Genomic DNA, 15,613 nt, shown 5'->3' on the forward strand with positions numbered 1-15,613 from the left:
GTAGGTCAGAGGAAGCAGGAGCGCCAGGCCCCGAGGACAACATCAGAACCGTGGTGAAGACCAGGTTCTCCTGCTGGGCGACTGCTGGGAGCTGCACAGAGGCTGGACCCTCACTTCCTATGCCATGGAAACTCTCATCTGTCCGATTCCTCCTCTTTCCTTCCTTCAGCCCCTGGGTACCCGCCTGCTCCCCAGCTGGGCCCCGTCCTCAGTCCTAGACCCCTCAGCCAGGATCTGCACAGGGGTGCTGTCGCCACTGGCCTACCACATGCCCCTCCATTCCCAAGTTCTCAGCCACTCTGCTTCCTCCAGACAGTGTCCTTCTCCCGTGTGGCCCCTGGGCTCCACAGCTACTGCTAAGGGTGGGAGTGGGGGGTCCAGGTGAAGCAGAGCATAAAGGCTGCTCTTTAAGGAGGCAGCCGGCGCCTGGGAAGGGGCCAGACGAAAACAAGAGGGGAGGAGGGGAACATAGACAGAGGGGAAGGTGTCTGGCCATTCTGCTTGTCTGCACTATCGGCTAATTTGTACTGAAACCTGCACTTACAGCTAGCATGGGGGTGGGGCCCACAGGCAGCTGATAGTATGGGGATAGGTGACGAGAGAGTCTGGGGCTGGCACAATAGAGCAGGGAGGAGTCAGTGGCTCCAAGGGGTGGCCTCAGACCATGTACATCTCAGCCGTGGCCCAGAAAGCCACAGCAGGGAGGCCACAGCAAAGGGGGCGAGGACTTTGCTGCCTGGTCCTTTATTTTCACTATTGGATGTAAGCTCTCTACTCCTCTGGTCTATTTTTGTGCGTTCAGTGAACATTGCTTTACAAAGACTACTGCTGATTTCCAAAACTGCAAACTGTTAAGCCATTTAAAACAAGATGAGAAATCTCTGGTATTTGAATAAAAGGAGATTTCAAAGGCTGCTCCCAAAGAGCACCACTTCAGACTAAACAAACATGTTCTCTACCTTCCCATTGCACTCAGGGTGACTTCACTCAGGGTGTGTCACCCCGATCCACAAAGCTACAGCCCGGGCTCACCATCAGTGGAAGCCCAACACTCACACCGATCATGTGGTCTCAAGGCAGCCCAGGCCACACGGCTGCATTGGGACCTGTCGTGTGAGTCTTCCATGTAATGTGTGTACATTGTACAAAATTAAGCAAATCTGTGTTGGCCTTAGGATTTCTGGAGGATCCATGCACAGATGCCTGCACGTGATTTTTTGGTTTTGAAAGGAAGACGAAATAAGTCAAAAGCAAATTTCAAGAGAAGAAAGGAAATCACCCAAAATAAAGCCATCACCCTGACCCAATAGCTCGTTTAATTTTTTTTTTTTTAAATCTTCACCTGAGGATATTTTTTCCATTGCTCCTGAGAGAGAGAGAGAGAGAGAGAGAGAGAGAGAGAAATAGAGAGAGAGAGAGAGGGGGAGAGAGACATCAACTGGTTGCTTCCCAAGCAAGCCTACCTAGACTGGGGCCAGGAATAGAGCCTGCGACTGAAGTATGTGCCCTTGGCCGGAATCGAACCTGGGACTCTTCAGTCCATGGGTGAGCGCTCTAACCACTGAGCCAAACTAGCTAGGGCCCCTATTGCTAGTTTAATCTCCATATGTAGTAGATGCTCATAGCTTCTCTGGAATCCTGTGGACGGCTGCCCAACCAGTAATGTGTAACATGCCTCATATTGCAAGGTTCCGACCATAGGAAGCCCTTTAGGAAGGTGCTTTGCAGTCAGAGAGCAGGAGTTGCAGGGTGTGTGAGGCTGATCTTCCCGTGTATGAAGTGTGATGTGTCTAGGTATCTAATAAGGTCTTCCAGATCCTGGTGGGCGGAGTCACACTGAATGCAGGTCCCACAGGCCAGGCGCACAAGGCAAGCGAGCCCTTGCATTTCCTCTCCATAAACCGACACTCTTTCCTCCCCTAATGTTTTCTCCCAGCCCATGGTTGAGACAGGATGCAGCTGAGTTATTTGCAGACCGCAGCTTGGATCGAGTTGCTGAAGTCTACATCCAACCCAGAACCTATGGCCATGCTGTTTGAAGAGCAACTCACCCTAACAGACACAACCACAACAGGAAGAGATGGAGAAAGAGAGTGGACCTCCCACAGCGTGGCCAAGCTAGGCTTTCTCGGGCTCCTCAGTCTCCCCACTGGACATTTGTTCAAATGTCTTGCTACGTGGTTAAAAGGAGGAAGGGCACTGTTGCTTTAGGCCCACAGAATACCTCCTCTAGAGTTGGAAACACCTACGGGGGCCCAGTAAGCCTGAAGAAGTAACTCAGGAACCCACGCTATCAACAAACATGAAGAGAAGTCATGCTGGCTCACAGGACAGTCCAAAATATCCCAGCCCTGTGCTGTCCATGAGAAGTAGAGTGTGAGCCTCATATATAGCTTTAAATTTCCTAGTAGCCACATGTTTAAAATGTTAAAAAACAGGTGAAATGAATTTTAATAATATATTAAAATATATTAACTCAATATAGCCAAAGGGTTATTTCAACATAATCAATATAAAAAATAATGAACTATTTTACTAGTTTTCCCATGTAAGTCTTCTAAATCTAGTATGTGTTAGAAATGTGGAGCACATGTCACTGTTGAATTAGCCACATTTCAGTGCTCAAAAGCAACACGTGCCTCGTGGCCGCTGCATGGACAGCAAAAATCTAGTCCACAAGCTGAGAGATCCCAAATGGTATCCTCTCTGCTCTGGTTTTCTCATCTAAAGTGAGGAAGGATGGCCCAGCGGGTGTGGCTCAGCAGTTGAGTGTCGATTAGTAAACCTGGAGATCTCGGTTTGATTCCCGATCAGGGCACAGGCTTGGGTTTCGTGATCAATCCCCAGTAGGGGTGTGCAGGAGGCAGCCAATTGATGATTCTGTCTCATCACTGGCATTTCTCTCTCACCCTCTCCCTTCCTCTCTCTGAAATCAACAAAAACATATTTTAAAAAATAAAGTGAGGGAAGATCTTTTGCATTAAAAGTGCCGTTATCAATCATACTCAGGATAGAAGAAGCTACAGTGCAGAGGATGAGAGACTTCAAGAGCCTGGCATCGATTTTTACCATGTTATTGCTTTTTGCATGATCAAATAATAGCATCTGACATGGTTCCATCCTAAGCAAAGACGTTTTTCTGAAAATCCTCGCTTCCTGCTGCCCACCAGTCCCGCTTACATGGAAGCACTCAGAGAATATTTATGAGGTGCCGGCGATGACTGTGCCTAACCTGCTTGGCTCTGAGAGTCCGCTGCATCGTCTTTGTTTCTCCGGGGGGGGGGGGGGGGCTGAGAGTACATCAGTCTTTCTGAGCCTACTCTGTCACCTCCTGATGGTCTGGGTCAAGGCGGGCAAATCAAAGGCAGGGGCCACTCTGTGCCGCCAGAGCCAGGTATCTGCGCTCTGCTCCCACACTGCTCCCCTCCAGCTGGCTGCTGCTGCGACTGGAGCAGGAGTGAGCTGGCAAGAGCTTCTGAAGCTGATTTCCGTGGGGACCTCTTCGCCCAGGATTAGCAACTTAGAGAGCTCAGGCCTTCCTTGGACGGTTGAGCACAAACACAGGCTCCATCTGAGGCAGAGACCGAGCAGACTCTGGTCCCTGTCCTGCGGGCTCACACACTAATGCCCTACATGACCTCAAGTAAGCGTCTTCATCTCTGAACCGGGTTAGCCACACATTCACTCACTTGCTCACTTAACAATTATTTATCGAGCACCTATGCTGTGCTCAGTAAAAGTAACGAAGCCCTGCCCACGATTAATGGGGGACATGATAAGAGCCGGGCAGAGCTAAGACAAATCAAGGCAGGCTGGAGTGACAGGTGCTGTTTTAGGTCAGGGGGTCAGGGAAGACCCCTGAGGAGGTGACATTCAGGCAGAGACCTGAAACAAGTGAGGGAGAAAGCCACATGACAAGATGAAATAAGGAGGTTCCAGAAAGAAGGAACCGAAGGGAGAGGCTCTGAGGCAGGACTGTGCTTGGGGTCTCGTGTGGCTGGTGTGGAGGGAAGGAGGGAAGCAGGAGGAGAGTGAAAAAGAGGGTGTCAGAGGGGTGGTGGGGCTACTGGAGGGACTTTGGCTTTTGTCCTAAGCCAGTAAAGGATTTTGAGCAAGACAGTTAAGTGTTTTGAAAGGATGACGCTGGCCGCTGTCTGAAGAAGGCCTCGGAGAGGCAAGAGGAAGCGGGGAGGGCGGGATGCCACGGGGTAGCCTAGGAGAGGGGCTGCTGGCTCGGCCTGGGGTGAGCGGTGGAGGTGAGCTGCGGCTGGATTCGGGTTCCAACAGACCACAGACTCTCCCAGGCCGGGATCTGGATTTTCAACAAGCATCGGGAGCTGCGGCGGTCAGGCCAGTGCGGGAGGCTTTGCTGGATGGCCCTCCTTGCTGTGTGTGCGTGTGTTGGGGAGCGGGGGTGTTGGCAAAAATGAGAAGATGAGGGCACCCAGGCAGAGGGGGGACAGGGAGGTGGCCCGCAGACCGGGAACCAGGGAGCCTGGGCCCTGGTGCCTGCTTTGCCTCCTCTAAATCCTTAGACCAGTCATTTACCCCTCAAGGCCCAATTGCCTTTATATGTGAAAATGTAATTATAATATCTACCTCATAGGAGCCTGGGGAGCAACTGATAAGCTAATATGGGAAAATGTTTGACAAACTACACCCTACCTACACCGTGAGGAATGCATTGTCTTTGTTACCTCTGTGGAGAGACTCATTTAAGGGGCTTCTGGCCCAGAACCTCTGAGCCTCCCTGAAATCTTAGACTGGAGACGGTGGCTGGGATCCCAGCGACTGGTTTTGGTTAGTGGGACTGAGACGTGGTGGGTCTGGGTTTCCCACAGGCAGGTCTGGACCAGGGGCTGTCAGGAGGAGGGCGCCCCCCCAGCCGCGCACACACTCCCTTCTCTCTTCTCTTTCTAGTCTCATTTCCTCGGTGACCTCATCTGCTTCACCGCTAAAACGCCTTCGAGATGATGCCTAAACCTAAATTCCAGCCCCAGAATATTATCTGAGCTCTAGTTTCCGAAGCCTAGCAGACATTTTTATCTGGATGTTCTACTGATTGCTCACGAAGACTCTCACAGGCAACACTGACATCTCTCCCCAAAGCATTTCCGCTCCCACCTCCTGTGGTGCTAACAGCACCATCTTCCTTGGGAACATCTAGGCTTTGTCATCTTTGACTCTTTCCTCTCGCACATCCCCCCATCCACGCTTCCTTCCCTATTTGCTGGCCTGAGGCCTGGTAATTACCCCTTTGACGGGCCCCTCATGTCTCTACCCCCTTTATTCCCAAAATCACCAGCATTATCCTCATTCAGAACATTATCATTCCTTTCTGGGATATTGCAATAACTTCTTTTTGTGTGTGTTAATTCTCACCTGAGGATATCTTTTTTTCAACTGATTTTTTTTTTTTTTTTAGAGAGAGTGGAAGGGAGGGAAGGAAGGGGAGAGAGAGAGAAACATCAATATGAAAAGAAGCACATTGATTGGTTGAGGCTGGGGATCGAACCTGCAACCCAGGTATGTGCCTTTGACAGGGAATTGAACCCGCAACCCTTTGGTTCATGGGCTGACACTCTAACCACTGAGCCACATGGGCCAGGGCTGTAATAACTTAACTTACCTTTCTGACTCTCCCCTTCCCACCCTCTGTATACAATGATCGTCAGCTCTCTAGTATGAAATCACAGCTCTGGACATATAACTGTCATATCTATGCTAAAAGTCAGTCTTTGCAAGTGGAATAAGTTCTATGATTTCTCAGCCTGCCATTTGGGGCTCACTCTTATTTTCACGTATCTCTCCCTGTGCTACAGGCCCGGTGGATCACCGGATATTTCGTGAATGAGACCAATGTTTTCTCTCCCAAACCTTTGCTTGTGGTGATCACTATCACAGCCCAGCACGTCTGAGTCCCGGGCACTGTCCTGGGTCCTTCCCTCCAGCATCAGAGGCAACCCTTGGAACAAGCCTATGAAGAGGGAGACCTCCTGAGCTGTTTTAGAAAGAAGGGAGCTGGTGCTCAGACACAGATTGCTTGCCCGAGGGCAGAGCCAGGACTGGAGCCTGGGCAGCCTTTCCACCAGGCCTGCTCTTCCTTGGCCCTGCGGTTTTTCTCTCCTTGGACTCTCCCTCCACTTCTACAAGCACAATCTCCTGCCCTGGCACCGTCAACTTCAAACACACTTTCTAAGTGTGGAGCATCCTCCCTCACACAGCGAGCCCTTGGAAGTGTTCACCTGTGTCGTCAGGTTGGACTCTTACTACAAGAATGGTTTGGTCATCTTTGCTCTGGTGAGACCCATCCAGAGAGGTCAAGCATCTTCAATAGGACAGGGAGGAGCACCTTATTGCTAAGTTATCTCTAAGAGGGGCTGTACCTGGGCCTGACACAAAGTCACAAAGTAGGTGTTCTACAGGGTCCGCAGAGGAGGTCATAGGCCTGACCCAGAGAGCCAGGTGGGCTTGCTGGCCCCACTCCACCCACAGCCCTCACTTTGGTCTCTCTCTCTCTCTCTTTTCCTCTCTGTCATTTCAGCTCTCTAGAGACTGTCTCGGGCATCTGGCTCTGCACCAGAGCCTCATCTGCTGCAGAAACCCTAGTTCCAGAAGCCACTCAGGTCAGACCTGCCTACTCAGACACCGGGAAGAAAGCAGGCCTCCAGCCTCCTAACCCCACACTTGGCCCTGGAGCCACACAGGCCTGCCGGGCTTACCTGGATCCATTCATGTGGTCATACTCCCGCTTGACATTGACCCTCACCGGCTGATTAATCCACTCCTGCTGTGGTGGGAGGGGGTTGATTTTGTGGGGCTGGCCATAGTCAGGACTCCCTGAGGCGGTCATGTCGGCCTTGGGGAGATGGGCTGCTCCGTACGTGGAGTCGAAGAGGGACTGGTCGTCACTCACCACCGAGAGAGCCTCCTGGAGGGCCAAAAAAAGGAGAGAGAAAGCCCAGTGTCACTCCTGGCCCAGTGTCACTCTTCACCTACTCTTCCTCTGAGCTGGCAGGGTGGCCCCAGCTGCCCCGGGCCACTTCTCCGGATGCTGGTTGACTCACACTTGGGGCAAGTAAACCCTTATGCAAACGTGATGGTTTCTGTGCAGGTTACCCTGGGTGACGGGGGAGTTCAGGCTTTTAAGTGGGGATGGGGGATCCATAGGAGTATGTTCATTTGTTGCATATGTAGCTGGGGCCCCTAGAAAAGAGGGTGGGAGCAGGAGGCCAAGGAGAGCTGCTGCGCGGCAAGCACCCGTAAGTGTCTGGCTGTGCTGGCACACCGGGCTCTCCAAGGCAGGAGTGAAATGCCTCTGAGCAGCTGTGCGGGGCATTTAAGCTAGGGGAGTGGGGGGAGTGAGAGTAAGCATTCATTTTATAGGTGAGGCCAGTGAGACCCACCCAGAGAGGTTCAGTATTTAGCTCAAGGCCACACAGGGGAAGGGTGGGGCTCAGGGCTGTGGCCCCAGCTAATTTTGGTTTCTTTATCTGTAAACAGGAATAAGCTTTTGCAGAGTCCATAAGTGGAATTAATGAGAAGATTTAGGGATGGGTGTCTAGCTTGTAAGTACTGCTCAGCAACCTGTGTGAGGGCTGTCCAGGGTGTGTGAGTGTGTCTTACACACCCACGATTTCAATGGAAGGCTGCCGCCTCCCCGGGGAAGAGTGCTCATCAGGGTTTCCCACCTGACTCTTGGACTTGACAGCTTCCTGTCTTAATTGTGATGATTCAGCCTGTGCATGAATGAGGGTGGAACCTCGGCTACTAGGATGAGAGAATCCTTCAGGGAAGACCTTCTGAAAGAGGTTGCTGTTTTCCCACTGGGACTGTCCTGTCACCTGACACAGCTGTGTGGAGATCATGGGCTGAGAAAGGAACCTTGCACTTCCAAAGGTCTTCTACCAACCAAAACATCAGCATAAGATTCTCCTATAATTCCAAGTCACATCAAGTCACAAGAACCCCAGGTCACGTGCTAGGCTGTGGTGCTCACTATATCACAAAACCATACCAAGAGAAGTTGGCCACTTTTCAGAAAAGAAAGTGCTAATCTTTAATTAATTATGACCTATAACTATACAACCTACTGTTGTGAAGACGAGCTGGACTAATACATGAAAAATGCAACAGTCCCTGGCATATGCTAAGCGACACCCATAATATTATGATGGTTATTAGTGTTCAAGAAAAGGTTCTCACAGGCTACCTGCTATGGGCTGAATTGTTCCCTTAAAACGCATCTGCTGAAGCCCAACCTCGGTGCCTCAGAATGTGGCTTTATTTGAAAGTAGGTTCTTCAAAGAGATGGTTAACTAAAGCGAGGCCTTTAGACGGTCCTACTCCAGTCTGACCGGCATCCCTATAAGAGGAGGGTATTTGGACAGCAGGATGTGCTTGCACAGAGGAGCCACCAGATGGACAGCAGTAAGGGGGTAGCTACCAGAAAGCCAAGGAGAGGGGCCCAGGACCCTGCTGGCACCTGACCTTGGACTTCCAGCCTCCACAACTGTGAGAAAATAAGCTCCTGTTAATGAAGCCACCCAGTCTGCAGTATTTTGTTATGGCAGCTCTAACATGCCACCTTTACTTAAAGCCTCACTATACCTGTAAGTTACAATCGGCTCCACCAGCTAACTATCACCTTATCTGTCTCCCAGGGCCATTCTCCACCCCAGCAGGACAGCCACCCTTCAGAGAAGGTCCTCTGAGGAAGAATTACTGGAACACACTCCAGGAAGCGTGCTCCTGCACCACAAGGTTTTGGATCCTATAGACACGGCCCAGGATAGCAGTTTCAAAGCTGAGCTGCCTGCATGGTGTGAAAAGGCTCACACTTTCCCCAAGAGGGTGTCCCTTGACTCAGACATGACATCTGTTAGGCTCCTTTCTCATTTCCCCCGATGCCCTTGTGTCATGCTTAAAGAAAAGCTGTGCTTCTGGGCGCCATTTGTCTTTTGTTTATTATACCCATTATCCATGTATTATCTCCATATAATAACCATTTTTGGTTATTATATCCATTCTCCATTCCAGTTAGGGATCAGAGCCAACTCCATACCCCAAACCAGTTGTGAATTGTCACCCAAGCACACGGTGTTATGGTTCTGAGTTGAAAGTGCGACACTGTAATTGTCCAGGGGGCTGAGCCCGAGCCCATGAATTCCCGATGCTCTGCACAAGGAAGGCCACATTCCCACCTAGGACCCATGAACAGCCTGTGAGGGGTCAAGGTGAAGAGCAGTCCCCAGTTCTGCTACTGAAGAGACTTCCTTTAAGGAATCGGGTGTCATCTGCTCTGGAGGGGGGCTTGCATGCTCAGTATATCATGCACGAATTCTGGGGTGTCCAGTTAAAGAATTCTGTCCATCTCCCTTCCTCTAACTTAGGGGAGATGACGGTGGAATAACTGAGGCAAGGAGACTGGGAGGCAGGACTGGGCATGGCGACGCCCCTGTGAAAGGCGAAAGATCCCTGCCTTCATTATCCCCACAGAGGGCAGGACAGGAGATAAGAAAAGCCAGGATGGTCAAGACAACGGGCCAAGCAGAGGGAAAAACCAAGGTGCAGAGCAAGAGGGTGCAACAGGGAGCAGATGAGACAAAGCTGGGGTTACGGAGGCGGCCCGTGGCCACGGTACACAGTGAGAAGATGTAATTTATGAGACAAAGTGTAGGTGAGGTACAGGACACACTCATTTTGGAATAGGGGTTTCCTTTAGAATATAGCTCACAGTCAAAGGAAACTTCAGTCAAGTGGCCACATCCCAGGAGAAGGCCCAGAGTTACTCCAGAACCCGTCCCGCTTCTCCTGTGTGTCCCGGCTGTGGCCAGGGCTCCAGCACACGCGTGTCCCCATGCATTTCCAAGGTGACGACACGTTTCCACACTCCTGCCTCTCCCGTCCTTGCGTGTTCCCTGGTCAGATCACGCTCTCTTGGAAGCTGTAACTACCACTGTCATCCTGCCACAACCCTGCTCACATACCCCAGGGGCTCGCTCGCTCCTCACTGACCACAGCAAAGCTGTTCTCATCGGCTTTTCTAGAAGTCAGCTGTGCCCCAGCTGCCCGCCCGCATGTCACCTGACTCCCGGCTGCCACTCCTGTCCAAGGCTCCTGTCCTCGCCGCTCCCTAAGCAGGCCCACTCGTACACCTCTGGGTCTCAGGGTTTGTGAGTCCCTCCCTCCTCCTGCTGCGGGTGTCCTTTCCCATTTTCTCAGGTGAAGGGGACCTCCTTTACCCCACAGAGTCTCCTGATGATGCTATGGCTCATTTGCACTGAAAGCCTGGTGACAATGCTGCCTGGGTCCACAGACAGGCACTCATACACACACACACACGCACATTTCTGTTCACCAACATGACAGGCAAAGGGCCTTTCCTTTTTTCTTTTTTTGCATAAAGGTATAGAGAAAAGAATTGATGGTTGTGGGAGGCTGGGAAGAGAGAGAAGGCGAAGGAAGAGCCCCTGTCTGGCCTGCTGGATCGAATTTGAAAACCCACTGTGGGCAGGGGGAGGGCGATGAAGGCCACCAAATAGGAATACTAGATTTGGGGAGACTAGGCCCCAAACAACTTGCTTTGGGAGCCTGGTAAAAATGAGAATTGAGGAGGCTGTGCTCATGGCCTTTGCAAGGAAATAGCACCCCTCTGGCCTTCCAGGGCTGGAAGCTCTGGGAACATCCCAAGACCACACTGTTGTTGGAACCTAGGAAATGACACTGTCGTCTTCACAATAGATGAGGTACCATATCCAAGGTGCTTTGGGGGCAGTGGGCACAATAAGAGGGGACAGGCGTAGGGGAGGAAAAGGCAGCCGTGGGGCACGGTGCTGGTGACTGCAGCTGACAGACCTGCTTGAGCACCTGCGTCACCGCTGGGGACCCACAGGAGTCACTGAGGGTAACAGTGTGGAGGTTGGCACCGACGAGCTGCTCTCATCAGGCAAGGGGCTGCTGAGCTGGCAGACATTTCAATCACATGCTTGTAGCTTATTACACACGTGTAGCTGTTGCTGTTCATATGTGTCTTATGAAACTGTTTACTTTTACTTAAAACTCTTAAAACTTTTAAAGATTGCATGTAAAACTCTTACGTGAACTTAAAACTGTTCACAGAAATAAGTGCATTGTTGGTGTTCAAGATTTTTCATTGAGGAATGGTTAAGAATAAACTACTTAACCATTCCTCAGTGAAAAATTATAAATTTGAAAAATATAAAAAATATAGATATAAAATATATTTTATGAAAAATATGAAAAATATAAAAAGAACATTAGCATAAAAATTCGCAAACTCTTCTCAGAGTGACTAAACTGTTTTGGTTTTTAATGGTTTCACTTCTCTGACTGACACTTGGATTCCACACTCGCCCTTTCATTCAGAGGTAGACAAGCTATTCTTTTAAAGACTTGCTGAGTCCAGGTTGCTTTAGAGCAGGGGTGGGGAACGTCCAGTCCTCGGGCCATATACAGCCCGTGAAATCATTTGGTCTGGCCCTGCCAAGGCAACCAAGTCAGGACTTGAAATTCAAGAAATCTAGGAGCTTTTTTCATAGCTAATTTTTAAGTTGATAATTTTGTATGGCCAGGGAATGATGTTATAAATATCCCAATGACCTGCAGCAGAGAAAAGGTTCCCCACTCCTGCTTTAGTGCATGCTATATAAACTCTGACTTCCAAGTAGGAGATAGAGAAGTGTGGGCTCTCTAACCCTGTGTGGCACCCAGCTCTGGGGTTATTCCTTGCCCCAGTACTTGCCCCTGGGAAAGGAAGCCCTCATTGGCTCAGTAGATTCCGAGGAGCCCTTGTCCTTTGCCCTGGGAAGGACAAGGCCAGAGATTCAGGATGCTCTGGCCCTTCAGCCAGTGAGTCCTAGGTCCAGGGAGAGCCACAGGCCGCCCTGACTCCCAGCAGGGAAGTGGCACAGCACATGGGCACCCTGTTTGGCCTCATTACCAGATAGCTCAGACAAAAGCAACTCCTGAAGAGGCAGTTTAGTCCTGAGCTAAGCAGATGGTCATATATGCCTGTAAAAGTGCTGACACACTGTATCAGTTTTCCTTCCCATGATGCCCTGCTGGCCCAGGAAGCCAGCAGAGGTCCAAGGCCAATGGGACACTTGTCCTGGTATGGGACCGCTTTCCAGACCAACCTGCATTGATTAAATGCAAAACACTGCTTACTCTACTTGAGTAACCTAATTTAAGCCTCTCAATAATTCTATGAGGGGTGTAATTTATTATCCCTACTTTCTCACATAAGAAGATGGATATTCAGAGAAAGGAAATAACTTGCTCAGGTCACACAACAAATGAATGTGAGTTAGGATTCACATTCAGATCTGCAGCCTGGACACTTAGTCCCTACCTTTCACTCACCAATTAGAATGAACTCTCTGAGGGTGACATGTCTATTGCAACCTAGAGCACACTCTCTGTAGTCAGAGGGCTCTGAGTTCCAATCCAAGTTCATTCGTGCATCACCTGGTGCAACTCCATTTCCTCATCTGTAAAATGGGGAAGAATATACCTAACCTGGTAGGCTCTGAATAAGGAGAAAATAAGATCATATAAGCGAAATACCTAAATCAAGTACCTGAAGTTCTTAGGACATAGTAAATCTTTACATTAAAAGAAAAATTTTTTTTTTTAAGAAGCACAGTGCTGAGAGATGGCGTGGGTACCTTCAGGTTGGAGATGGGGTCTCAGGGGACAGATAAAACCAGTGAGATTGCCCCCTTCTCAACTGTTGGTTACTTAAAAGTAACCGGGGTTGCCTAAGGTTCAAAATTAGCAAGCTTGGAGATAATGGTTAGATTTTGAAACGTGAATTCTATGGGCTTTCTAGAGTAGGAGCTGACTTCACCCATCTGTGTCCACTGTTCTTTTCAAACCATACACGTTGCTCCACTAGGCCGCAGTCCTCCTTTGGCTTCTGAATTCAGGCCTCTAGGTGGCACAGATAAGGCTTCATTAAATAGCCATGCCAACGACAGGAGGAGGCATCCATGCCTAGATAACCAACTTAGTAGGTGGCTAGCACCTGCTCTTATGGCTGTTCATACATCACATAGGCAATAAATAGCCAAACAATGCTGTGTATCCTTCTGTGAATTCACTAATCTAAAAAACTTCCCTTATTTGAGGGTTTGTTATATATATGTATATATATAGGGTGTCCCTCCAAAAATGTATACACACACATTTTTTGATAGCTCAACTGATGCTTCTTTCTTTTCAGATTTGACCCATTGGAATTAATAATTATTCAAAGGGTGTATACATGTTTTGAGATATCCTGTATATCTTTTTTCTTTTTTCTTTCCTTTTTTTTTTACACTAGCAGATGAATCTTCCAACATTTGTTCTCAGATTAAGCCAAAGGTTAATTTCCATGCGCCTATCAGTTAAGTGATGGGGGATGTGGTCAGAACGTTGCCGCGTGAGGCCCTGCTGATGTTAGCGATGAGCAGAGCGCTGCATCTCCGAACAGCTCGGCTGAGGCAGAGATGAAATCGCCTCCCCGCAGCGAGAGAAAGGGGAAGAGGCGTGCGGAGGATCCCCCTTTCTATCTGGGAATCTATGAGAGAAATTCCAGGTGCGGGAAGGATGCACACTAGATCCACAGTCATGAGCCTGGTGAAGTTAGAGAAGAAAGAGTCCCAATTTTCCCAGGCCCTTCCTAGTTTTTACCATTAGGCTGAGATTATTTCTAGCACAGGAATGAGTCCAGTCATGGCCGTGACTCCCCTTCCGTTGTTCCCCTGTCCTGCCTGGAATCTTTAAGGACCGGCTCTGTGGCTGAGGAGCTCAGCTGGAGACAGCGAAAGGAATGTCAGAGGCAACCGGACCAAGCGTCCGGCTGCTGCTCCTGCTCAGTGGGTAACCTGACTCCCAGCCCAGGCCTGTGGAAAGCTAACCTCCGGGTTGCTGGTCACCACAGGCAGCACAAGCTCTGGCTTTTTACTGTGTTCTTTGCATAATGACACCGAGTCCCTTCTCTTGCCAGCCAGAGAGCATACAAAATGCAGCAAGATCCAGGGAGCAGTGTGTCCTGTTTTTTCCCTTTGGGGACCAGCAAGCTCTGCAGCAGTGCGGCTGGAGCAGAGGTGGGGTCTCACCACAGTCATGTCTGGAGTGTCAGGAGTGGGTGGCTGCTGTGAGTTGCTTCAAGCCCTCTTCCATCCCACAGAGGGCAGGTGGGAAAAGGGACAAGACGGTGAATTTCTTGAATGTTGCATAAGAAAGAAGGTGGAGAACAGCCATCAGTCACCAAGTATAAGCTGAAAACTCCCAGCACAGGGACAGGCAGGGCTGCCATGCTTGGGCCTGGCAAGCTGTCTTTGCGCCAAATGGCCAGAGCGATATTTCTGATTCCTGCCACTCCCCGTCAGGAGGCAGGGGTGACCTCTCCTCCCCTGGAATAGAAGGGACCTTATGACTGCCTCTACAAGCAGAAGGTGGCAGAAGTGACCTCACATGACTTCCAAGGTGAGGTGCTAAACGGCATCACAACTTCTCTCTGCTCCTTGCTCTGTCCTGGACCCCTAGTCCTTAGGCATCAGCCACCATACTGTGAGGAAGCGCAATCCAGCGCAAGCAGAGAAACTGCACCGAGAGGCCCCCACAGAGGGACTGGAGGCCATCAGCCACCAGCCAGCATCAGCCCTAGACCTGGGACTGAGGAACCTTCAGATGGAGGCTGACCGAACTGAGGAGTTTAATAGCTGTTTTATGGCACTAGATTTGGGGTCCTTTCTTATGTAGCCACTGGAACATCTGCTCTCACATTCACCAGCAACAAGAGAAGTCATATTCAGAGGAGGTAGAGGATGGCCGTTGGGTGTCCTTTCACTGTGGTTACTGGCACTGTGAAATCCACCACGACTAGCGGGGAAGCTGAGGCACAAAGCCTAGCCTCTCTAGGTTTGTACAGTGAGGAAGACTCCATCTCGGTATCCAGACCTAAGTCCCCTGATAACCACTCAGCGGAATTACCCCCAGACACACAACCACGGGGAAAAAAGCAAGGACTGTGACTGTCAAGTGAGAAAAAACAAATAGAACAGGACTCTCTGACAGCATGAAGCTTACAAGGAACATATACAACGGCTACCTCATCTAGCCTTTCTAAGGCTTTCTAAAGGCTCCTCTTAGATGTGAGTGAGGTCCTCATACAGCTGAGGCTTAAGGACTCTCAGTACTTGCCTCCTCGTGGCCTCTGAGCTGGCTGCAAAGCTTCTGCACTTGCCCCAAACTTTCATTTGCTAACTTGGATCCTGGGCTGTGCTGCAGGGCCCATCTGCCGTGGGAGCTCACAGAGTCTGTCTGCTTCCTAAAGGATCTTCTTGAAATTTGCCCTCTCTTCTCCGCGCCCCCCCCCCATCCCCTAACCCCTCCCTGGCACTTAAATCTTCCCTGACTGGGGCGGGGCTCCTACTGTGGATGACCTAGAGAAAGGCAGCCAGCCAAGTTCCTCGAAAATGGAATTGGAATCCTTTGCAGATGAAAGTACTTTATTTAATGGAGTTTAATAAATTAAGGGAACGAGTCTAAATGAGTTCAGAGAAGGTCTCCGTCCCATAAAGGCACGCATGTAACAAAATCC

At 50.0% G+C, this 15,613-nt stretch overlaps 1 protein-coding gene across 6 annotated transcripts in view; it reads right to left on the reverse strand.

Moving 5' to 3' along the window:
* FLI1 (Fli-1 proto-oncogene, ETS transcription factor) overlaps positions 1-15,613 on the reverse strand; it is a 119,914-nt gene that overhangs the window by 44,301 nt on the left and 60,000 nt on the right. For 5 of the 6 annotated variants that reach the window (XM_081122564.1, XM_081122567.1, XM_081122569.1 and 2 more), the window contains one exon: positions 6,723-6,931. The exons of the other annotated variant lie outside the window; for it this stretch is intronic. In XM_081122564.1, the coding sequence (XP_080978690.1) occupies positions 6,723-6,931 (209 nt within the window). The remainder of the gene's footprint in view (positions 1-6,722; positions 6,932-15,613) is intronic. 6 annotated transcript variants of the gene reach the window in all.

This window comes from Miniopterus schreibersii, assembly GCF_964146895.1.
Source record: "Miniopterus schreibersii genome assembly, chromosome: 20".
In the NCBI taxonomy this organism is placed as follows: domain Eukaryota; kingdom Metazoa; phylum Chordata; class Mammalia; order Chiroptera; family Miniopteridae; genus Miniopterus; species Miniopterus schreibersii.